This window comes from Microtus pennsylvanicus, chromosome 1 (assembly GCF_037038515.1).
Source record: "Microtus pennsylvanicus isolate mMicPen1 chromosome 1, mMicPen1.hap1, whole genome shotgun sequence".
Taxonomy (NCBI): domain Eukaryota; kingdom Metazoa; phylum Chordata; class Mammalia; order Rodentia; family Cricetidae; genus Microtus; species Microtus pennsylvanicus.
In genome coordinates this window covers 176,923,299-176,949,808 of record NC_134579.1, presented here as the reverse complement: position 1 = coordinate 176,949,808, position 26,510 = coordinate 176,923,299, and the positions used below count along the sequence as shown (strand labels likewise).

Genomic DNA, 26,510 nt, shown 5'->3' with positions numbered 1-26,510 from the left:
CAGGAACCTGGAGACAGGAGCTGATGCAGAGGCCATGGAGGGGTGCTGCTGATAGGCTTGCTCCTCGTGACTTGCTCAATATGCTTTCTTATAGGACCCAGGACCACTACTTCAGGCTGGGTGGCACCACCCACAATGGGCTAGACCCTCCCCTGTCAATCACTACTTAAGAAAATTCCTGCAGGCTTGCCTGCAGCTTGATCTTATGGTGGCACTGTCTCAGCTGAGGTTTCCTCCTCTTGATTATGCTTGTCTGTGTCAAGGTGACATGAAACTAGCTCTTGTCAACTTGATACACGATACATCACTATTCAGCCATAACCTTTCTTTGTTGTTCACCCTCAAGATCACATGTCGCTGTCAACATTACAATGTAACATCCAAAGTTTTAAAAGACCCACCGTCTGAAAATTTAAACACCCCAAGTTTAAGTCTTTTTAAAAAAATAACCAGTATCTTCTAAAATCCAAACTGTCTGTAAAACTCTAAAATCTCTTTAAAAGTTCAGAGTCTCTCAAACGTGGGATCTGGTAAAATCAAAAATAAATTAAATACTTTCTTATCTCAAGCAGGAAAAACCAGGGCAAATTCACAATCTAAATTAAACAAAAATCAGACTCCAACAATGTAAATAATTCAATATCCAAGATCTACTCATGACTTCTGGTCTCCTCCAAAGGGCTAGGATCAATTCTCTGGCCACCCTCTCCAGCCCACACAGATTTGCTCCTAAGTACAGTCCGCTCCACGCCATGGCTACTGCTTTTCTCTTGGTGGCCGGCCCCTAGTACTGACGTTCCTGAAATGCTGGGATCTCTTGCTACAACTGGGTTTGATAGCCTTAAGGGACCCCAGCCCTGCCACACAGTGCCAAGCCTCAGCGGCCCCCCTTGACCCCTTCATGCCTTCAAAACCAGTACCACCTGGGTGGCCTTTACACTACCAAGTATGGCTGCCAGTACAAGGTACACTCTTGGCTGCCTTTGGAACACAGCTTCTTTGTATAACTCCAAGGGATCACTTCCAATGCTGGTCTCTTCTTAATCACGGCTGATTTCTCAACTCCGGTTGGCCAGCATCACTTATCCCAGCAAAGCAATGGGTTCACATTAGTGGTTCTGGTGTCTTGTTAGTGACAGCCAGTTCTTCAACCCCAGCAGACCAGAACCACAGATTCTTAATTCATAATATTCATCGGTCTAATAGAGTCTTCAAGGGACTCTTAAAATTCCCTTTGGAATTTAACAAGCCAGATTTACAAGCCAGTCTACATTTCTCTCAACACTCATCTTCCAACCTCCCGCCAAACCAAAGTCAAGCTTTGACTACTCAGTGGCTTTTCTATGGACCCCAAAGGTCCAAAGTCCTTCTGCAATGCTCCCCAAAACAACATGGTCAGATCTGTCACAGCAAGAGCCCACTGTCTTAGTACCAATGGAGGTTAATGTGGCTGTGATGAAACACCATGACTAAAGTAACTTGGTAAGAAAAGGGTTTATTTGACTTACGTATCGTGGGTCGCAGTCCACTGAGGGACACCCAGGCAGGTGAGTCACAGAAGAGTGCTGGTTACTGACTTCCTTCCCATGGCCTGTTCAGTTTGCTTTCTTGTAGACTCCAAGACGGCCATTCCAGACTGGGTAGGCACTACCCATGAAGGGCTGGACCCTCCCCCATCAATCAAGTGATTAAGAAAATGTGCTACAGGCCTGCTTACAATTTGATCTTATGGAGGCATTTTCCCAGCTGACGTTCCCTCCTTTCAAATGACTGGAGCGTGTGTCAAGTTGACTTAAAACTAGTCAGCACGGCTGCTAAGACAGTCTCATAACCAAAGCAGACTTTCTCAATGGCCCACGGTACTCACCTCCTGATATTCTCATGTGAATTGAATTAGACCATCTCTTTTATTAAACTCGTGCATGAATCTGTGTGCTGTGATTGCATAGCCACGCTGGAAGAAAAACGGAAGAGCGGTCTCTAATGAAAATGTACTTAAGAGTATATTATATTTTAGACATGTTCAACCTATAGTTACTACTCAGTGTGACATAACAGGTTTAAACAAAGAACTGAATACCCTTCTCAAACTGGGAGTCCTATAAGACTATCCACTAGATACTACAGAATATACAGGGCAGCTTATTACAATGCAGTTTTAAGTAAATTTATTTTACATGTAAAGCAGTTGGCAAAATCATATCCTTTGTACATTAGGAGGTTTTAGCATTGTGGCTTGCTTCATCTACAGTCTTTCCATGCCCCCTCCCCCTTCTGTCATTAGGGTAAGTAAGTGGAAAACTTGTTTAGAACATCTTGATGCGTGACTGTTGGGAGTAGAAATGTGGCTTTCCCTGTGAAGTTCAGGAAGGTGCATGCCAATAAAATGATTAACATCCTAATCTTGGAATAATAGATTTTCCAGCAAGCCTGTGGAAGGCAGGCCTCTGTTCAGGCTAAGCTGACACAGAGTACTAATGTGTCGCTCTTACCAGGTACTGTGTACTGACCGCCTGGGCTCAGGGTATCTTATTGGGAATTCATTCCTGTCTTTGACCAGCGACAAAACTGATATTCAGAGAGAGCAAGTCATTTCTCCGGGATCACACTCTCAAATCAGCTTTCAACCTAATCTTCCTAGTTCACACCAGAATTTTTAGTTAATTAATTGATTAATTTACCAGTGTATGTGTATACAAGGTGTGTGTGTGTGTGTGTGTGTGTGTGTGTGTGTGTGTGTGTGTGTGTGTGTTACATGTACAGAAGTATGTGGCTCTCTTCTTTGACTCTCTGCCTTATTCCCTTGAGAGATCTGTCACTGAATGGAAACCAGCTGTTCTGGTTAGGCTGGCTGGCCAGGCACAGGGAGCTCCCAGGCTCTGCCTTTCTCTGGCCCCCAATGCTGCACTTACAAAGTCACATGCGGCCATACCCACCCTTTTGCATGGGTGCTGGGATTCAAACTCAGGCCCAAATACTTGTGTAGCAAGCACTCTTTATACACTGAGCCATCTCCCTAGCCTCTTGACCAGCATTTTCATAGCTGCTAACCATTTTGTTGTAGCATGAAATTTTATCCCCCCGCCCCGCTGCCTTTTCACCTAAGGTGGTTAGTCTATGAGAAATGACCCAAAGTGTCTAAATGTCAGTCTTCTGGCCTGAAAAGATACTATCGCCTAGAATATTAGGAGAGATCAAAGTAAGGTTTATAAATGTGTGACTTTGGGGAAAATGAGGCAGAAGGAACTGTAATGCCAGGGGTGGGGGTGGTCAGATATAGTTCTCGTTTCCAAACCCAGGAAGATGGTGAGAGTTCAGACTCACGATGCTGTGATATTCCAGAGCAAAAGTTTCAAAGACAAGGACGTTCTAATCACTGGGAATCTGCATGGCTTTACCAGTCCAGGCTTGCCTTGGGCTCCCTAGATGATTCAGTCCCTGCAACTCAGCTGTCCTAACCGCTGACCTTGAGCACAGGACTTTGCAAGGTTATCGTTCAGTATCTTCTGGCAGAGCAAGATAAATAGGACACAGGGTCTGAAATATACACAGTGCTGGATCAATAGCTGCTTGAGTAACTGCATCCAATAAGTGACTGATGTCTAGATTGAGATGTATTTCTGATTTCAATTGACATGGCCAGTCCCCTGCCTTGCAATAATTTTTTTAGATGTCTATAGAAAAGACCTGGCTGTCCAAAATTTTCCTAGGAGAAATAGGGAAAGCATATGTAATGAGCCCAAAGCCAAAATAAGGAAATAAAACCATTGCAATAGGCTTCAGTAAGTGAAAACATGAGAATCTGACTTTTGGTCTAAAAACTAAAACATACAACTACTAACTTAGGCAAAGATGATTTAAGGACTTAAAAATCATTACATTTTATTAGACATTATTTCTTTCAGTTATGAGAGGTAAGTTGTATGAGCCAAACTAAATTAATAGATTTTTCCCTTTTCCTTATCAGAGGTTGTGTGGGCTATCAGCAGTGTTTAAGTGATTCTCATTCCTTAATACACTTCAGTGATAAATTGCACAATACAGAGGGTATTTAATCAAAATAGATAAGTTGCAAATCACAAATTATTCAGTACAATTAAACAAACTCACAGCATGATTTTATCCAACTTTATCTACCAGTTCTCTCTAGCTTCTTTTCATACGCTTTCTTTTGCAGGAACTTTCTTATGTAGGAGCTTCAATCATTAGATCCCTAAATCCTTTGAGGGAGAGCACGTAGGAAGAAAATAATTTCTCTCTTCTCTGTTTCTGAAAATGTTTTCTAAAATGTAGGCTCAGCAGTTTAAGGATCTTGTCAGTCTTCATTGCTGTGGTCATAGGACCTAGGACTGGGCCTGGCGCATAGTAATTGCTCAATAAATGATCCCTAAAGCTGATGCTATCTCAGATGATTTTTCTAAGTTCATCTGCCAGATGCTGGCTCTATCCATTCTATTTGCCTCCTATCCCTTGTCTTTATCTGTGAGTGCTTTTCGTTTTGATCAGAAGTGACAGTTACTTAGTAGGCCCAGTGAAATATACCTTATATCTATTGGAGGTCAGCTGTGCTAATAACCTAATTACAAACTACAAGACAGATGCACTTAGCAGTCAGATATAACAGAAGCATAAAACTATTGGCAGTAATTACTACTTATGCATCACAATTATTCAACCATTAATAATAAGACATGGTACATAGTCGGTGAGGTATCTGTAGAGGTCAAAATAGCCAAGTTTTGAACCATGAATAAACACACTTCCCTTCGAATCCTAAATCTACTCCGATTGTGTGAAGTTCAAAAGATCATAATCACTATAAGCCTGGCTTGTTTCTCCCTCTGTAGACTGGACATAGGAATAGTAATCAATTCCTAAGATCATTATGAAGATTAAAAGACATCAAGGGATGGCCAGAGCCTTCTGCCACATTGTAAATAATAAAAGCGAGCTACTATGGATACAAATAGAGCCAGGCCCAGCAATGACAGCTCACATTATGATCAGCTTCATGCCAAGACAGACTGTCATCTCAGAGCTGGGACAGTGGGAAGGCAGACGGCAGCACTTGGAACTCAAGTCCTGGGCTTTGGGTCCCATTTGCATTCTGTCTCTGCCACTTTAACATAATGGGAAAAGATTGCTGGCCTCGTGCGGAGCTAGCAGCCACAGTAACGTCTGATTGGCCTTTCAGGATGAAAAAGAGGCAAATGGGTGAAGTAATGAGAACCCAGAATAGGAAAAAATAATAATAAAAGCCCCAATCCCATTGCATTTGTACAGATACAGAATATCAAGTATGGGGCCGGCTTCACATACAAGAAAGGAAGAATTCCAGTTTGTGGTGTTTTTATACTACTTTGAGTCAAAATTATTTTTTATCTGCTTAGCCATATTTTGACACCGTTTCCAGGGGACTTGCTCTCTCGTGTATACATGCCCCTCCCTGGGCAGGCACACAGGTTGGAACAGACCTTAAGTTACTGTAGCTTATCCATACTGTGTACTTTCATTATGTGTGGTATCATTATGCTTAAGCCTCCTTCATTTTGTTTCCATAGAATGCTGAAGTCTCTGTTTTTGAAGTAAATATACGCTTTGTCGGCGGATTGCTGTCAGCTTACTACTTGTCTGGAGAAGAGGTAAGTTGCAAAGTGGTACCGAAAAGTGAATTATGCAATGTCTCCAAATCACTCTTTTGGTTACATACGCCATTTGTGGCATGGATTTAGGGGAAAACTGACGAAATTTTTCTGTTCCCATGCTCGGTTTTATTTCTCAAAATCCGTGCTAATTGAATTAGCAAGCCAGAGAAGTTTGAGAGTTCAGATTGCCAGGTTAAGGTAAGCCTTTAACATTGCGTGGCTCTATTACGCCATGTGTGCTGTGATTAGGAGTACAAATCCCACACGTCTGCAGGCACACTGCAGATGGTTAGTGTAATGGCAGGCTACGGAGGGAATCTTTGTCTTGAGATTTATTTTAATGTTAGTATGTACACTTCGTTAGAACTTTTTGAAGTGAAGAAAGCGTGACGAATAACATTTGCGAATTATAGTACTTGTGAAACTGACGGGCTGTGGCTCTGAGCTTGTCAGCACACGGAACCTGCAGGCCGGTGTCCCTGGGAGAAAGGCTTTGTTCTCTTCCTGAGTCAAGGCTTAATGAATTATCTGCTGCTTGGGGCATAGCAGGGAGTTTTAATTCCTGTCTTTCTTTTCTTGGTAGATTAAAGACTTTTGTATCGTGCTCAGAAAGGACCCTGATGCTATTTTCTTGAAAGCATTAGGATAACTTTGTGAATTATGGGAAGTGTCCACTAAGAGTTTTGGGAACGGACTCACCTGTAATATTGACAATGTTAAAAGCTGACATCAAGGAGAAAACAGTCACATATTTCAACTGCACGTCAATCAGATTTACGTTAGCCTCAGCATTCTGGCTGGGGGAAGAGCAGATCTTAGCCTGTGTAGTATTTCATGTATTTCTGTGCTTCAAACAGATTTAAGCAGGGTAATAAATGTTTAATGAGACAGGCTGCTTGACTTTGCTCCTGTCTCCAAGGTGCTTTTCTAATCATAGCGACCGCACTCTTCTGTTTCCTCCCCGCCTCTCTCTTTCTCTCTCTCTCTCTCTGGATTTTATTCTACCATATCTTTTTTTTTTTTTTTGAGACAGGGTTTCTCTGTGGTTTTGGAGCCTGTCCTGGAACTAGCTCTTGTAGACCAGGCTGGTCTTGAACTCACAGAGATCCGCCTGCCTCTGCCTCCCGAGTGCTGGGATTAAAGGCGTGTGCTACCACCGCCCGGCTACCATATCTTTTTTTAAGTATGTAGATGGCCCCATATTCCCCTGTGTCACCCTGTCCTAAGCATCTTTCCAGCCTGGGAAACAAGGCCCTGTGCTGTGTTATTCTCCTTCCTCACTCTACCCAGATTTTCCCTCTCTGTTATCATATGTACAGTCTAGTTTAGCATCCCCAAGCTGGAGCAACTCTGTTTTGAAGAAACAGGCTCAAATGATGGTTTCTCTATTGAACAGATCTCTGAGCATCCCAAGACTAGATCTACTCATGGTTTTTGACTTGGTGTGCTAGGATGACTTGCTTATTTATGTGTAGATGATACTATTATGAAAGAACAACTGCACGCTTCTGAGTTTGACGGAGTCATAGGAAATACAGAAAGAAACAAATGTGTATTTCTTCCAAAGATGCACCCGTTTTCATTAGTTCTTTTTTACTTATTGTTTCAAGATTCTATATGTATGATTATTTCTATTTCTATGGACATTTGGTATATATGTATATATAATGTATGTGCCTGTCAAATGGAATGTCCACAATAATGTCATTTGTCCATAATTATAATTATTAGCTTAAGGTCTTATAAGAGTTTTTATATTTAATTATTTTTATTCTTTGAGATTACAAAATAATTGCATCATCTCCCTTCCCTTCCCTCACTCTGAACCTTCCCTTATATTCCTCTTTGTTCTCTTTAAAATTCATGACCTCTGTTCTCAATGTCATTATATACATATATGTATATATCTCTGTGTCTATATATACAACTTCTTAATACACATATATAGAAAATATAACCTGTTCAGACTGGACAATGCTACTTGTGTGTATATGGTTTTAGGCCCACCATTTGATGACAACTGGATAACCAATTGGTGTATTCATTCCTGTGGAAGACTGTGTCTTCCACTCTCCGTATTTCCCAGTACTTGGGTAGGGTTGAGGCCTTCTGAGCTTTCCCCTATCTGTATCACAATATCTATTAGTATGGTCCTTGTTCAGCTCATGATTAAGCATGCACATTGATCTTGTGGGTGGAGCTTCTGTCATTTCTTAGAGACATAATCTCACAGCAAACCCTGTTCTTCTAGCTCTTGCACTCTTTCTACCCCCATCTCTGGGTGCTTCTTGAGCCTTGGGTACAGGTGTTGTTTTGTAGATGAATCATTTGGGACTGAACTCCACAGCTCCTGATTTTGATTGGTTGTGGCTTTCTGATATGAACTCTCTCTGCTGCAAAAAGAAGTTCCTTTGAGGGGCGAGGATTACATTTATTTATCTGTAGGTGTAAGAACACATATTTAGATTGTAGTTAGGAATTATTCTGCTTTTGTATAATGGAAGTTTTAGGTTCACCTCTAATATCCGTGACTTCACTAGCTCTGGGTTGAGTAGTTGACTAGGATTCCAGTATTAGGCATGATTTCCCTCTTGTTGAGTGGGTCTTTACCGCCAACTAGAGATCTGTGGTTACTGCCAAGGTGCATGTAGCACTCACTACTGCACCATTGGGGTTATTGGGCTATGCTGGTCATTGTTATTGGTTCATATGTACAGTAGCTGGATAAGAGTCTGGGTTGCTTCCCTCCTTTGGAAGCTTGCTTGGAGCCTTCTGGTGCCAGGAAAACTAATCCTCAGAAACCTGAGGCTTTCCGGTCAGTTCCAGCTCTGGGGACTCTGGGCCCTGTGTCTGAAACGTGTAGTATCTTCAGTAGTAGAGACTTACCTTCCACTTCTTGGAGAATATTTGATGTTCATGTATAGAAAAGGTGTGATTTGTGCAAGTTGATTCTATATCCTGACATGTTGTTGATTTTTTTTATTAGTTCTAGAAATTTTCTCTTGAGTTTTTTATTTTGGTGGGGGGCTGGTTCTTCAATATGTAATATCATGCCATCTGCAAACAGGGATAGTATGATTTCTTTCGCTCTTTGTACTCTCTTGCCTTGTTGATCCAGATAGTTCTTCAAGGACAATATTGAAAAGGGTGTCCTAGTGGACGTCCCTGTCTCATTCCTGACTTCAGTGCTGTCGTCTCGTGATTTTCTCCATTTAAGATGATATTGACTGTTAGTTTCTCATATATAGCTTTTTATTTTGGTTGAGGTATATTCCCTTTAGTCCTAATTCTCTAGGACTTTTATCATAAAGCTTATTAGATATTATCAAAACCTTCTTTCTAGATCTATTGAAATGGCAATGTATTTTTAATAAAGTCCATATATTTACTTAAGGTTTGATTTATTAGATGTGTGCGTATATGTGCACACACACACACAAACACACATAATCTATTTATGTCTGAAAAAAATTTTCTCTTTCCTTCAACTATGGCAGGTACTTTTTTAGGGTGTATTAGCCTAGGTTGGCCATCCTGGTTTTTAGGACCTGTGAGGTGGTGCCCAGGCTCCTCTGACTTTCAGAGCTTCCATTGAGAAATCTGTTGTTATGTTGATGGTGTTCCTTTACATGTGACTTGTGTTTGGTTTTCTTTTTTGTTGGTTGGTTGGTTGGTTGGTTGGCTGGTTTGCAGAAGCTTTCAATACTCTTTACTCAATCTGTATGGTATTTTCACTAGAATACCAAGTAGGGATATTCTTTTCTGGTCTTGTCTATTTGCATTTCTATGGGCTTTTTGTATCTGTACATATGGTATGTGTCTTTCCTTAGTTTGGGGAAGGTTTCTTCTATGATATTGTTGAATACCTGGTCTGTGCCATTGACTTAGGCTTATTTTCCCTCGTCTATTCTATAACTTGAAGGTTTGGTCTTTTAATGGTATCCCGCATTTTCTGTATATTTTTCCTGTATTTTTTAATATTCCTTTTTCATTTGGTCGAGATCTTCTATTCTTCTATTTTATCTTCTGCTTGATTCAACCTACTTGCAAGGCTTCCTTTGAGTTTTCTAGTTGAATAATTGGGTTTTTCAATTCTAATTTCATTTTAGCTTGAGTCCTCTTCAGTGTTTCTCTTTATAGAATTCCATTTTCAAGTACTGGATTGTCTTTTTATTTCCATCAACATTATGCTAATATTTTGGGGGTTTCACTCAGGTACATATTCTCTTTCAGTTCATTCTCCTTTATTTCATTGAGATGTTTGTGTCTTCTTTAAACTTCTTGAATTCTTTGATGAAGTTTGTAATTGTTCTTTTAAATTCTGTGTCCTGAGTTCATCTACATAAACCTCACTTGGCAAACATTTCTACAGGACTGCTGGATTTTATAGGGGAGGTACTGCTTTTATCTTTCACATTACTTTTATTTTTGCAGTGAGATTTGTGCATGTGAACTTATTAGTTCTGTGTCTGTTATGGGCAGAGTAGGTTGAGGCAGAAGGGAAGATATGCAGGCGAGGTTTTGTCTAAATGTTGGGTGTGGCTTAGATGAAAGGAAGTCAGATGGACCTAGGGGACTGGGCTGCTGTGCAGTGTGTGCATCCCATTCAAGCCTTGAGTGTGGCATATATTTAGGGTTTGGGGAGTGTTTGTGGAGGACAGGATCAGGCAGAGTCACAGGGTTAGACCCTGATAAGTCTATGCAGTTTCTGGGCTGGAGAGGTTGAATAAGGTGTGACAGGAGCCTGGGTCAGGAGGAGGCATTGTGATCCTGGTAGAAGTGGTACAGGCAGGGGTGACTAGACTAGGCTGGGGCACTGGGTGTGGGACTCAGGACACATATGAATGTGGCATGTCAGCAGCCTGTAGGTCAAGGCTATAAGGATGTTTTTGATGCTATATTTAACTATGAAGAATGCCTTTTTTGGGGTAAATAACTATCATTTTTCCATATTTGTCTGTCAGTTTCCCTGTGTAAAAATTAGTTACAGAATTTTTTACATTGTTTAAGAAAAAGTCAAGATTTTTCTTGACTAGATGAGGGAAAATATGCCTACTTTTCTGGTTTTAGAGAATTTTTAAGTGTTGGTTCGTAACGGTTTATTTTCTTACATATCTTTTTCATGAGTGTTCTGTAAATACTGAAATTTAGGCCATTTCCAGTTATTTCTGTTTTGATTAATATGGTAATAATCTGTCGGTACATAATTGATCTCCAAAGTGTGGTTTGCTTATGAGAAGTAGTTAATACTAATTTGGTTGAACAGACCCCTCCCCTTCCTCTTCCTCCTAATTATCTTGTCACCTGACAGTTGCTGTTTGTTTCTCCAGTGCACTCAGGAGAATTGCCTTACAAGAATTTTGTGACCAGGAAACCTTATTCTACCCCCAAGCCAGTTATTTGACTTTGTGTCAAAATAAAAACATAGTCAGTTCATAGAAATATCACCAACATGGCTAGTTACTCATAATTTCATTTCATATACACATAAAGTTCTCTACATGCACATGTAGATCCTAGAATTGTCTAGAAAAATTCTTCTCCATAAATTATGTCATTGCGTTTCTGAGCAGCTATAATTTAGGATTCTGATTTCATCACTGAGGATTATGAATATTTTGAAATTTATAGATCGCTATCAGGTAGATATATGCAGTCCTACACCGACATCAACTAAAAAGTCATTCTGAGATTCATGTTGTGAAATTAGGAAAGCGGCACCTCTCATTTGAACTTCACTCCACGGAAGTAGTATCATTAGAAACAGGAAACAGGAAGTGTGGGTGCAGGGGAACTCTTGTCTACTGCTGTTTTAGCGTGACAGAAAGCACCTGCAATAAACTGCTTATAGACACATTCAGAAATGTAAAGTGTCTTAGCTCAATTAAGACAGTTTGTAGTTACATTAAGTCAATACACAACATTTTCCAAAGTCTGTATAAGGAATTCAAACAATCACAATAATTATACACATACAGTAGAGGTAAGATAAATACTAAATAGAATGGTCTTTATTAAGAACAAAAGATGCAGCCAAGTGGTTGTGGTGCACATCTTTAATCCCAGCACTTGGGAGGCAGAGAAAGGCGATCACTGCAAGTTTGAAACCAGCCTGGTCTACAGAGTGAGTTCCAGGACAGGCTCCAAAGCTATAGAGAAACCCTGCCTCGAAAAGCAAACAACAGAATAAAAAAATGCTATGCATAGCTCTCTAGTACACTCCAGGGGAATGGTATCCTCCCTGACGACAGTAAATATACAAGCATTTAGAATGTACTCACCTGAATCTTTGAGGTGGCCAAATAAGTCTGCAATTTTGTATGTACTAAAAGCTACATTCTGTAAATTTTTGAAATTTCAGTGTACAGAATTAACCTAATTTTTCTTTTCCCATGTATTTTATGCACTTAATTAAGTATAAGATTTCACTTTTTAAAATGTAACTTCTGCTAACACCAAAGTGGAATTATCTCCAGGAGCAATTTTCAGGAACTGATGCGATAGAATATGATTAACCAAAGCAAAAATGGCTTTGAAAATTTACAAATACAGATGATTAAAATAAACTTAAGGAAAGCATATCAAAACAAATATCTACATGCAGAAAAGAGGGAATATGAACATTACGTGTTATGGCAGGCAAGATGGCTCAATGCGTGGAGTTTACCACGCAAGCCTGATGACCTCAGTTTAATCCCTAGGACCCACATAAAGGTAGAAGGAGAAACCGACTCCACAGAATTGTCCTCTGACTGTCACATGCCTTGTGGCGTGCTCATGTGTACAATTACAAATAATAATGTATTTGATGTGTATGTTTACCTGCACGCATAATATGTGTACCATATGCATATCTGGTACCCACAGAAGTCAGAGGAGGGCATCAGATTCTCTGGATCTGGAGTTATAGATGGTTGGGAACCACCATGTGGGCATTGGGAACCAAAGCCAGACCCACTGCGAGAGCAGCCAGACTTAACTCTTGCGCCGTCTCTCCAGCCCTGGGCTTTTTAACTACACTGTCTCATATTTGACAGATAGAAAGTAACAATAACTATATTGAACTAGATGTGAATTTAGAATTTAGTTGAACAAGGTGGCACTGGTGCTCTCCCAAAGAGAAAACTGAAGAGAATCTGGATAACCGGTCACTGGTTGCCATAGAATAGTGATTCTTAGTTTGTGGGTCATGACCCTTCTGGGGTGGAATGACCCTTTCACCGAGGTCAACTAAGACCATCAGAAAATACAGATGTTTATATTATGATTTACAATAGTAGTGACATTACAATAATGACATAGCAGTGAACATAATTTTATGGTTGGGGTCACCACAACATGAGGAACTGTGTTAAAGATGGCAGCATTAAGAACTTTGTGAACCACTGCCATAGAGGATTTCCATAGCTTGACTGCCCTCTGAGACAGCACGAATTAGGAAACAGACCATTTCTTCTATTCTTGTCTGACATTGCTCAAAATACCAAGTCCATGGAGGAATAAAAAGAAAAAAAAATAAAATGAAAGCATTGAGATGATAAAAGGATTGTGCTAGAAGCTGTCACTAGGTTTGGCAGGACCCTACAACAGCAAACTGTAACAGAGTGTAGATAATCACCTAATGGGAGTTAGGTGACTGTTAAAAGAGAAACAGATATTTAAATAAGATATAAATCCATGTAGGTGATCAAAACTGAAAAAGGACATAGCCAGGCATACTATTAACGAAACACCTGCCTGATTTTAAAACCTATATTATTCTTTAAGGAATCACCTTTAGAGGCATTTAATCCTGAAGGAAGCAGTCTGGTGCTGAGTCTATCTAGAAAATCATAACCAATCTCATGGATACCAAACTTTTGGAGGACTATCCTTCCATGATGGGAGAACTTCTTCCATGATAGGTGGGAGAATATCCTTCCAGCAGAAAGGAGAGAGGGTGTTTGGTCCAGGATGGAAGAAACAGAGGGTGATCTTTATTTTTATGGCTACAAAAGTTCCATAAACCTTATCTGCCATGCTAAGACACCAATAAATACAAAATGGTGCTGAAGACTCACTGAGTAAGAGGAATAGCTTATGTCTTCGAATCTGAAGGCCACCAAGGAAGAGCGAAGCGTGGAGTAGGGTGAGATTGAGAAACTGAGCAGAGAGAAAAACTGATGTGCATTGTGGAGGGCCTTCTGGCTTGACAAGATTCAGACATTTGGGATGTTGTGAAGGTTAGAAATTGTTTTTGGAATGTATGCTAGTGGTGGATAATCACAAAATTATTTAGAAATCCCTTAGAAAATGATGATATATTGATGTTGCTTTATTTCACACTCAGTCTGTCACAATCTGCTTGCAAAAGATGACGCCCAGACCAGCCGTCTGTCTCCTGCATCATTCTGCAAGAAATGAAAATGACTTACAAAAAATATTGCATGATCAAGCAGAGCTGTGGAAAGTCAGGGCATATGATAGCTGCAGATAAGATTAGCACCGATTCTGCCAACTTGTTAATCATCTAAGCGTTGGACAGAAATGTATCTGCAGGTTTCCTAGCGACCAGAGCAAAAATGAAAAGAGATTTAACAGCTATTTGGTGGTTGTGGTTTTGAAACTAAAATTTGATAACATAACATAACCTACATATAATGTTAAGCATGTATATGCTAAACTTTATATAAAGCAAAGAACAATAATATAAGCAAACAAAATCTATTGATGTAATTGGATTCACTTTTAGCCATACTCACAAGTTCTATTCAAAAAATGTGCTCAAATTTATCCTCTTTCTCAAATGCATGAAAGGTATTTTAATTACGATCTCTGAAAATGTAATTACAGTGCAAAAATACCAACAGAGGGGCTGGTGAGATGGCTCAGTTGTTAAGAGCACTTGTTCTTGCTGAGGACCCAAGCTCAGTTCCTGACACTCACACGGTAGATCCTAGCCATCTGTAACTTCAGTTCCAGGGGATCTGGTGCCCTCTTTGGACTTCCATGGATACCAGGCACATACCTAGAACACATACATACATATTCATGTCAAACACCCTTACAAAACTAAAAAATAAAAATGTTTCAATAACAACTAAAGGCATAATTGTAAAAGAACTACAAAAAACCTGATTATAACATCCTGAAAATGAAATGCAATGAATAGTCAGTTTATATAGTAAAATTAAAGTAAGGATTGGCACGGTGGTATGATATATAAAATGTTTTACATCAAATTTTTATAGTATTTCTCATATAGTACAGTAAAAATATTTTAGTAATGCAAACATTATGCCACCAAGCCTAAAATTAGTAATCTGCGCACTTTTAAAATGAACAAACAATTCAAAATTTTTTAAATAACAGATTTAATGACAGCTAGATCAGGACATGAATCTATTATACAAAATTAAGTATCACATTAAATTTTGTAGTCAGTTTTATAGGGATGTATAGATTTAAATATCTACACTAAGAATATATATATATATATTTTAAATATTTCAGAATTAGAAAAACTACCAAGAAAAAAGCAACATCGTGGAAAGTACAAGCACAGATTGTAAAGGGAAATGCTGGAAGTTTCCTCTCTATCTCTTAGATCCACATCCTCACTGAGATAATTGCCTGCAAAGAGCTACAGAGCAGTATGAACCAAATGTTCACCTTCTAGGAGACTGGGAGTTGGAGGTGTCAGTTTGAGTGTTCCCTTCAGAATGAAGGTTTCTCAGGTGTATGTTTGGGTCATTCCAACCCAGGCTGACCATGGTGGCTCTCTTCGGGCAGGGCAGTGTTTGGATGTAGCACTGAGATGCATTCAAGGAACAGTCATGATGTGTGTATTGTGTGACAAAGCTTTTCATTGGGAGCCAAGGCACACACTTTTCTTCATCCCACAAAGGGAGGGAACCCAAGACAGAGCAGAGTCCAGCTTGGTGAGCCAATGAGTCCTATGGGAGTTACTTCCAGGAAAACGGTCAAGGCTTATTCACAGCGGCAAGAAGGACTCAAAGACAGCTACATAGCCACAGCCCATCCCCAGAATCGGTGACAGCTCCCAAAGCTGGGACCCTGGAGCACAGTGCACAGCCTGCAGGCAGCTCAACATGTTGAAAAGTGTCCTTCCCAGGTGCCGCAGTTGATCTAAACCTCTTCTAAGTAGCTCTGCTGATGTTTGCTTCTTCCAGGGAGCTGGTCTAGTCTCAGGATCTTCTTTGCAGTTGGGCTTGTCTGAGAGTCTTCTTTGCAACTTTATGGCTTCCTCTGGGAGGGAGGGGCCTAGTGAATCTCATCCTTCTGGGGGATTTTCTGGAGCTATTCTAAGTTGTTTACCTTTCAATTTAAGGAGTTTCCCTGCAGGATGGAATGTTTCAGTGTCTGATGAAGCTGTTACACGGCAGTGGGACAAGTCACACATCTCTCTCGCAGACTGTGTCCTGAGCGCCAAGCCCTGTGTCAGACTCTACTGAGTCCTAAACAGCCCAAGTGGGCCTTGGGCTTTAATGAGAAAATACATCTTTCGAATCCCAAACTGGAAAACCTAAACAGATTCCTAAAGAAACAGGGTTGCTTGTGTTTGGGTATGATGAGACAATATACCAAAATCTAACTGAAGCCCCCCTCCTGCCCCCTCCCTTAAACTGAGGGACCTGAACATTTCCAGCACCTTTACAGACAGTTTCTCACTTTGACCCAAAATGATGAATGTGATTATACCCATCTTACAACAATGAGCCATCATGCAAATGCCCTACAGATATGCCCATGAGCCAATCCGATGGAAGCCTTTCCTCTTTTTTCTGGGTGTATCTAGGTGTATGCCCAGCTGAGAAAAGCCAACCAACCTTTCCCCAATACCATGAACGTAATTTCAAAATAAAGATTTAAGTTTCTGCTGCTTTGGTATGGCTTTACTTAGTACTCTGTGTGCCTGGTGCAAGCATTTAATAAGTTTTCTGAATTCCTCATTAAATTTTCTGTGACCTTTACTTGTTAAAATGCCAACCGAAATGATTTTCAAGGACTTGTGTAGTAGAATTTGTGTATTGACAACAGAAACAAGCAGCGGGCCTGGAAGTCTTGGTAGGTGAGAGGGAAACGATGTAATGAGGTGACTGGAAATATGCGCGACCAGTAGTTTGCTTATCACAGTGGTTCTCAAGCTTCCTAGTGCTGAGACCTTTAATACAGTTCCTCATGTTGTGGTGACCCCATCATAAAATTATTAATGTTGCTACTTGATAATTTTGCTACTGTTATCGTTAGCATCCGTACTGGCCTGCCCGCGGGGTCCTGACAGGATACGCCCCCAGCTGCAGCCACCAAGAGCACCCCGTGTGCACATTCGCCACATTTCCTTATAAAAGGCAGGATTTATCCTGGCAGTGGTGGCACACGCCTTTAATCCCAGCACTCGGAGACAGAGGCAGGCGGATCTCTGTGAGTTCGAGGACAGTCTGGTCTACAAGAGCTAGCTCCAGGCTCCAAAGCTACAGAGAAACCCTGTCTTGAAAAACCAAAGGGGGGGGGGGGGGGACAGGGCTTACCAACCTCCTCTCTCTCTTTCTCTCCTTTATTCTCTCTTTGTCTCGCTGTCTCTTTCTTTTTCATCTGCCTACCCCCCACCCCCAGCCTGCTTCTCTGTCCCCTTCTCTGCCTCTTCCCTATCCTCTTCCTATGCCAGCCTTGTATGGTGTGACTCTCCTGCTGCTTTTAAATTATAACGCTTATGAATTGTAATGTAAATAATTGTGTTTTTTAATGGTCTTGGGCAACCCCTGTAAAAAGACCTTTAACCTCCCCCCCCCACACCCAGGGGTCACAAATCACTCTCTTAAACTCTGTGGCTCCACCCACTTCCTCCTTCAGTCAAGCTCCCTCCTCATCCCCTCAGCCCCAGCCTCCATCTGCCTTTTTATCTGTTGTATGCACGGTGGTTCTCCAAAAGAGATAAGTTTTGAAAACCAGTGAGCTAGAGACTCTATCTAAATTAAATCATTATTAAATATACTAGGTCATTTATTGTGGATCTTTTAAATTGAATGACATCGTTGGGGCATTTTCTAAAATTACAAGCCGAGGAGGAAATGTGAAAGGGATCCCACACATTTTCTTCAATTGAAGGGAACTTTCCAAACCAGACCAAATTGCCTGAACCAGTTCATGCCACATTCATGTTAATTTCCTGGAAAGGAACAATTTTAATCCCATTTATCAAATGAAGGTCTTTCTTTGCTATTTTGTACTAATGTGTTTAGCCTTATGATTCGGGAGACATTTAGATTGGTCTCTGCATACACCTTATTAGCTTAGTATTTGACATTCATTACTGAAATTTTTATGAAAATAACTAATATTTTCATATAGAAAGGTCTAGTTTAGCAAAAAAAATTAGAGAATACTCACTTTGCTTATATTTATAATTAAATTTTCATGGCTGGTGAGTTATAGCTGTCACACATAGACTATCCCATTATAATTGGTAAGTTTAATTTGTACTTTAAAAGCGATATGCCAGTATATTGAATTGACTCTGAAATGACATGCATTTTAGTCTAAATGAAATTGCTGCCTTTTCTTGCCCTAAATTCCAGGGCAAGAATCATACGTATTTCTTACCTTAGTTTTGTCATAGTTTATACTGTATAAACCTCACTCCTGGATTTATGGTCATTTTTGAAAGACTTAGAAGTTTTATCAGTGTGAGAATTTGCCCCGGCATTGTTTGAAGCATTCTGCACCCAGTTCATTAGTAAGCCCACCTGTAAAGCTTATTTATAGTTATCTTTAAACGACAAAATTGGTCCAGCCTATGACCGGTGGCTTAAGGAAAGGAAGCAAGTTTGTGTCTTGATGAGCGGCTCCTGACCCTTCAGTCAGCACAGTTCCTTGTACATGGGACTTCCAATTCAGATGGCTGAGAGCACACTCTCATTGCGGTTCAGTGTCTACCTGGTCTACCTCACGGTCTACCTGGGTTGTGACAGTCTGCTAGGAAAATATCCCACCGGCTTGTCATCCTTCCATCTGGAAGGCAGGTCATCGTAGTTAAGATTTTTATTGGTGTGAAGAGGCACCATGACCATAGCAATTCTTATAAAGAAAACATGTAATTGGGATGGCTAGCTTACAGTTTCAGAGGTGCAGTCGGCGCAGTCCATTACCATTGTGATGGGGAGGGTGGTGGTGCCCAGCAGACATGGAGCTAAGACTGCTACATCTTGCAGGCAAGAGAAAGTCAACTGACACTGTCACTCTGAGGGAGGGTTGAGCAAAAATGGGCCCACCATGACTCACTTTCTCCAAGAAGGCCACAACTCCTAATAGTGCCACTTCCTTTGGGGGCCATTTTCTTTCAAACCACCACATAGATCATAAACTCGTTGGCCAGAGCAAGTAAGTCACATGGTTAGTGTAAGCGAAAGGGTTGGAGAAATGCAGTTATTACTAGCAAATCTAGGTGAAGCATTGAGTCGCTTTCACAAGATGGCTTAAGTTGAAGCAGGGCATCCCTTCTGCCAAGTGGAGGAAGGATCACTGTTATTTCAGAGAAACAATGTAAATGATTTCCAAAAGGGTCAGGGAGCTGGAAGAGGAGCACCAGATGAGGGAGAGTGGAACGTCATGGTTTGACATGGGAACGTCATGGTTTGACATGGGAACGTCATGGTTTGACATGGGAATGCCATGCTCATAAACTGTCATGTGAAAGGCTGCTCCTCTAGCCAGTGTTTACAAAATACTGCTTCTCCAAGTAGGACCTTCTGCTCTGTGGGTTCTCTATTGGCCTTTCAGATTTTAAATAATACAGCTGACAATATTGTTCTCTAATGTACCCTGTAAAGAAGACATTTCAGTACCACCATGGTCAAATTTTATATTTCAGTTCTGTGTGAATGACTTCATAGTTCATAATGACTGCTTGAAACCAATATTTCAGATCATTTTCATTTATATTCTTTTTACATAAGTCATATAGATACGGGTTCCTGGAAGTGAGTAATTCTTATGGAATGTTTTAAACACAAGTTGTTTTCCAGCAATAATCTTGTTTACTATTCGTCTTTGACATTGTATCTATCAGATGGCCACCATGATGTGGCAATATAAAAGCATTTCAGATTTAACAGGGCTACGACAGAGTGGCCAAGGACTGTGGTAACTGCCCACTCTTCTCTATGCCAGTGACCCCTCTACTTAGGAGTAGGGGAGGTAGACGACTAGAGAAGAATCTCCTACTGTATTCTGAGGGTCTTCTTGAGGGAGCAGTGGGCTAGAATCAATCTGATTCTAGTGAAAGGCTGGTGGAAGGAAATGAAGATTATTTCAAGGTCTTTAAGCAGATAAGGAATGTGGGATGCAGATGACCATGGTCTGGTGAGAGGACCCCTCTTCTTCTGCAGTATAAGAAGTAGGGGAGAAAGTACCCTTTAAAGCCAGTGTAAATCTGGTGGTAAAATTATTAGGAAATTATCACCTTGAGGGCCCTGTTAACGGCTCCAAGAATGGCATGCCAGAGTCATCATCTGAGACTCATGGGGGAGAAGATGGATATTTGAGACGAACAGATGTGAGGTGACGCTGCTGTTCTGGAGAAGAGTGACCAAGGCTTAGCAGTGTTTCTGGGTGCTAGCTAGAGTGCCGGCCATGCATTCTCTCTCAGTTACTGTTCAGCACTTCAGACACAAGCATGGAAAAGGCAGTTTCAGTTGAGTTTTGGGTAGATTTTAAGGTATTGAAAAGTTTATCGCAATTGCAGACTGTGAAGGTCGGATGAGTGGGAAGTAGTGGAGATGAGGCCAGGAGAGTTGTCGTGGGAGATGGGCTACTTAATTGGCCTGACGTAATATAGGGGGGTTGAGGTCATTCCTGGTGGCTGGAGGAGTATATGTCTAGCTTTATAAGGTAGGATGTATGGATTGGAAGAAATATAAAAATCAGGACACTTTGAGTTGTTCCAAATCCATGGCAGAATCATGAGACTGCTGATTGGGGATATTTATCAGAGTCCGTGAGTGGCTGATTATGAAATATATTTAGTTGAAAAATAATATATATTGTTACTAAATATATATATAACTACTGTATAACAATCACACACACATATGAACACACACCAAACACCTGTAGATTGGAATTTCTCAGATATAAATACTTTTTACATAAAATTTATGAATCTGTTGGAAATATATGTTGGTCAAGGTTACAATTGAAACAAAAACAGGAAAAAGTATCCATGTAGAATGAAACTTAAATGTTTGTTGTTGGTCAAGCAACCATTCATGACATTGGGGCCTTAAAAAGTTATACATATGATTAGAGTCGGCAGAAAAAAAGTAGGCAAAATACATATCTGCTAATGAGCTGGTTTTAATACAAGCATCCTGATCTAGAATTCTTTGTCTCAAATTCTTACTCATCGAATTTTACCTGCATGAATGATTCTATGAAATGTGGTAGTGATATCAATTTGTTTTGACTCTTTTCTATAAATTAAGCTTTACCTAATTTATAAAAGTATCTATAAATGTTGGCAGGGGCTGCTTGTTCGTCCCTGTCACCCAGAACCAAAATGATCACACAGAAACTGTATTATTTAAATCACTGCTTGGCCCATTAGCTCTAGCTTTTTATTTGCTAACTCTTACATACTAACTTAGCCCATTTCTATTAATTTGTGTATCACCACTAGGCTGTGGCTTATCAGGAAAACTTCCGGCATCTATCTCTGGCAGGGCAACATGGCGTCTCTCTGACCCTCCCCTTCTTTTTCCCAGCATTCAGTTTAGTTTTTCCCATCTACCTAAGTTCTGCCCTATCAACAGGCCAGGGCAGTTTCTTTATTCATTAACCAATAAAAGCAGCACATAGACAGAAGGACCTCTCACATCATATACAATTTTGTTTTGGTTAAAATTTCTTGATTTGGGAATTAGATTCCTTCTAAAGTAAGTTTTCTAGATTTTTTTGTTTGCAAAATGTCTTAAATTTTTTTTGCCACAGACCGAGTTTATATGTTCCTAATTTTAAAACATTTTAGAATTTGGATCATCGGCCGACTTTAGGGTTAATCATCTTATTAACAGAATCCGTGTCTGCTACACTGTGATATGTTTCTCTGAGAGGTTCGCTGCTCTATCAGAGTAAGCCAAACAGTTCTGGTCTTACAATTTAGCTGAAAATTAATTTGCATTGATACTGAAGTAAACATAAGTGTGGAGAGGAATGTTTCATTTGAGACATAAGAAGTTACGTTTATCTTTATTTGAAGTACCCCATTCTTCTGAAATAGCACAGTTAGTGACTAGCTCTAGGGTCCTGCCAAGAGCTCTAATGGACAAGCAAGCATAAGAGAGTATGTGAATTTTCTACAGCTGCTCACCCTCAATGCCTTCGCTTTTCATTCTTGCTATTGACTAGAAAGGACGAGAAGGAGAGGCTGTCTCATTGGCTGTCTAAGCATTATTTGGGTTGATGCATTTGCTTGCTTTACCCTATTTTGCCAGACTTGCGGATGCCTTTGTTAGAGCCATGGGAGCAGTTTCCTTCTCATTTACAATCTGCTGCTAATGTCCAAGTTTTAATAGTTGGTTGCTACTTGGCATGACAGTTATTAAATAGTGATGTCACTAGGGCCTGAAAGTGTAGCCCAGGAATACCGTGTATGCTCAGGTATGTGAGGTCCTGGATTCAATCCACAGCAGCAAAAATGAAAAAATGAACAACTTCATCTGTAGGGTTTTCTCTTCTGCACTTCACCCCATCAGGTAGAAAGCACAGTGCTTATTCAGTTCAGGGTTACCTATCACGGCACACAGCCAATCCGATGCTGTGCTATATTTTTTCTGTTTCAGCATCTAACAAGACATTAAAACAACAACAACAACAACAAAAACTCAAAGTTGAAGTTTGAAGAATTAATTGTGATTGTCTTCCCCTGTTAATCTGATCAGACCCTGTGATTAGCCTGATTATGCCTTTTATCACTCAGTATTTAGCAAGCATGTGTTGAACATTTATTGTGCGCCAGGCTATGTCCTAGACATTGGAGGAGTCAGCAGTGAACAAATTAGACAGAGCTCTTGCTTTTATGACATTTTTATGGCAGTATAAATAATATTAAGTACATTCACATGATAACTTCAGACTGGAGAATTACGTGATGAACAGTTATGAGCGGTACATTGGGAGCTGATGAATCTTCAACCTTAGGTGAAATCGGAGTCCCAGGCGAAAGGACATGAGCCAGCCTTGGGAGAGTTGGAGGAAATCCCTTTCTAAAGAGTCACACAAAGAGTTCTGGGTTTAGAGTTGGCTTTTTCAAATATGGGGTGAAGAACAGGAGAAAGGAAGGAAGACATAACAGTGGAAGACTGTATTGTGAGGTAGCTGTGTGTGTGCATGTGTGTGCTTGTGTGTGTATCTGTCTGCCTGTCTGCTGTGTGTGTACACATCACTTCGTTAACAACATCAGTACTGGAGAATAATATAACCTCTGTGTTGTAGACGCACTGAAGTTTCTTCATATCCATGTTAATGAGTCGGTAAACTGGGATTAGATCTTTGATCTTAAAAATCAGTGGTCCCGAGCCCATATTATGACCAAACCCAGTGTTGACTGTGGTTGATGACACCAGTTTTCTTTACCTACCCATGATTCATTGCTCAACATATAAACCTTATAAAATAAGGTAGCAGAAATATGAAGCCAATAAAATCTGCTTTCTCACCAACAAAGAATAATTTAAGTTAGGAAAACTAATCATTATATAGTCAGAGCACTTAAGAGTTAATAACATACTTTTTATTCAAGTTGCATCTGAAATTATTTGTTCGTGATACTTAAGCCTGTTTCAAAACACAGAGACAAGGGACTCAGATTATTCAGAAATCTGTGAACATTCCCATTTTCCTTCAGTGTTCTTATCCTTCATCCCCTTCATCAATGGGGTAAAGTGCTTCCACTGTCCAATAAATACAAGCAGCAAATGCTTACAATATGTGATTGTGATTTCAGCCTTGCAGCTGCCTTTCTACTCTGAATTAGGATCAAGTGCAATTCAAAATGTCAATAAAATTTGTATCTACACCGAAAATTAAAGTATAGGTTTAACCTTTTCTTTATAAGTCAGGCATATTGAGGTGAAACTAATTGTGAGCACTAGCTAAACCATATGGACGTGTACACCTTAGAATTGTCTCCGTGTTTGGGTTGTATTTTCTGAGAAAGGAAGATGAAGGGGAAAGTAGCACTTTTACATTTCAAATGAAACAACATAGTTTGCCTTTATCGATAGACACAAATACAATGCAGGTGCTATGCTTTTATGTAATTAGAGAATTCCAGAAAGCATTTAGAAATAGCTTAAAAATCTACCATGTGTTGACAGCACTTTAATAAATACCTCCAGACTGTGAATAGAAATTTGAAGTCCAGTAACCTATTCGATTTGCTTTTTATATTATTTTCACTTACACAAAGTGAGAAAGGGAAAGTCATATTTGTTATCATTTTATAAAAGTAACTGCCAAAAATGTCTGCTCATCTTAAAGATTAACAGTGGTTTCTGTGGATGCTGTTCTTGTCCTCAAAAGAGAAGTTTCAAGCCAGTGTCCCTGTGGTTAAGCTAATTAGATGCTGGAACTCTTCAGTTCTTCACAGAGGTGCGTCCTGGGCTAGGATTTCTGGGACTGCAGAGCCCAGTTAGCACTGGGATGGGAGGACAGCCCCCACTCTCAGGCTCTGTCCACTTCTCTTGCTACTCTTTCCACTTACTTCACTTATCTATCCATTGCTGCCCTCCCAGAGAGACTCAACCTCCACGATTACATACCCACTTTACAGATATTTAAAATAAAACTTCAATACTTAAGACTGCCCTTCCTCCCAAATTAACAAATTAACAAAAAATAAAACTAGGCACTTTGAAAGCATAAAGTGTATTATTTAAAATAAAGAAGTAAAAACTAAACTATGGTAACCACCAGGTTTGGCAAGAGCAAAGCAAAGACTTATTCTCCCTCATGTGTGGCAGGGATAGAATTTGCTACATTGTTCGAAACCAGTGCTTCTCAACCTATGTGTTATGCCCCCTTTGGGTCAAATGACCCTTTGCCAGAAGTCACCTAAGACCATCAGAAAACACAGATACTTACATTATGATGAATAACAGTAACAGTATTGCAGTTTTGAAGTAACAACGAACATAATTTTATGATTGGAGGTCACTACAGCATGAGGGACTATATTAAAGGATTGCAGCATTAGGAAGGTTGAGAACCACTGATCTAAACTCGTGAGTACCTGAGAACATTCTTGATTTTTTTTAAAAAAAAGGTTTTACTTAGGTTTAGTTATTCAACATTGAGGGATATATCCAAAGGAAATACTCAAGATGTCAAGCAATTAATGAGTGTGTGCTCTCACAAATAGAAAAGCATTCAAAATATTCAAAAGAAAAGGATTGGAGAAGCAAGTAAATCATGGACTACTGAGCATGCCTTAAAATGTATGCTTGTTAGTTCACTTAATGGCATGGGCAAGTAGCAGTGTAATAAATAAACCAAGCTACAAAACTCCTTGTATAGTATGAGTCCAGCTATGCAAGACAGAGAAATGCATAGGAAACAATGCTAACCTGTAACGCTATTAAACCCTGTGTTTCAATGATCTTCCCCCATATCACTATGAGTTTCATAGGGAAGCTCTAATGAACACACAAATGGTAGAAATCACAACAAACTCGGAGGGCAAAAAGTCAATCATAAACCTTGACTCCGGTATTATTCAATAGTCCATTGTCCTCACCTTTTCTAAAATTTCACTTTTTAAAACTTTACTTACTAGGTGATAAACCATATAGTCTTGAAAGTCACCTTTTCCCCCCTTCCTGACAAAAATGACTTTACTTAATGATAATTGAATTTCCTTCTTTATGGCCAGTGTGTTTCAGAAGGTTAGTTATCTATAGCAATGTCAAATGACTGTTAATAGGATCCTCAGTTCACATGAAAATGGATTAGAGGCTTAAGTAAACAGATTGGTCATGAGTCTTTGACCAGTCTCGGATCCAATTACTCAAGCTTTGCATTTAACAAAAGCAACTTGAAAAGACAAAGGAGGATTACATACTTACACATATACACGTGTGCCAACACCAGGTATGACGTAATTATACACAGTACACTTGATATTCTTAGTGTGGCAATGAAGTCTCTTTGCATTTTCCATTATCAACTTAAAAGCAGAAAGAGTACAATTATTTTCAAAAGGTGTTTATGCTCCAGTGATGACAAAGTTCCTGTTCACTGCTTCTGTAGAAGGGCTTGGGGGCTACTGAGGCATCTGGCACCTTCTGTGACTTTGTCTTTCCCCGAAGAATATAATTGAAAGGGAAGTGTTAGGGAGGACATAATGGTGAGCCTTTTTCCTTTTGCCACAAGCAGGAAATGTCCCTTTAAGGAACTTCAAATGTAATGCATGCTTACTTGAGGAGGAAGGTAATGGGAGAAAAGCTGTTCAGTAATAAGCCAGGAAGGAAAGGAAGCCTGGCCTGAGAGATAAAGGAGGTGCCCGTGAAAGGGGAGGACACAGGCTACCAGAAACTGGTGAGGCTTCACACATCAAAAACTGAACCCGCTTCACGATGGAAACCCAAGGTAATTAGAAAGTGTATTTTTTGTCAAGTCTGTAATATTTTTTTCTGGAAATGCAAAGCAAATTTATAAATATAAGATTGCAGTGTGAATTGGTAGAGCCTAACTATAGGTATAAAGACTTTGCATTTTTTTGTTATTTTTGAACTATTTAAATGTGTTTGGGAAACCTATTAGTGTGACTTGTAAATGTCAGCTGCACCCTCGAACTGTGTGGCCCCCACC

The 26,510-nt window shown here is 40.0% G+C and overlaps 1 protein-coding gene across 2 annotated transcripts in view; it reads left to right on the top strand.

Annotated features, from left to right (window-relative positions):
• Positions 1-26,510, top strand: part of Man1a1 (mannosidase alpha class 1A member 1) — a 177,453-nt gene that overhangs the window by 58,705 nt on the left and 92,238 nt on the right. For both annotated transcript variants that reach the window (XM_075945965.1, XM_075945974.1), the window contains exon 5: positions 5,562-5,642. In XM_075945965.1, coding sequence (XP_075802080.1) covers positions 5,562-5,642 — 81 coding nt within the window. The remainder of the gene's footprint in view (positions 1-5,561; positions 5,643-26,510) is intronic.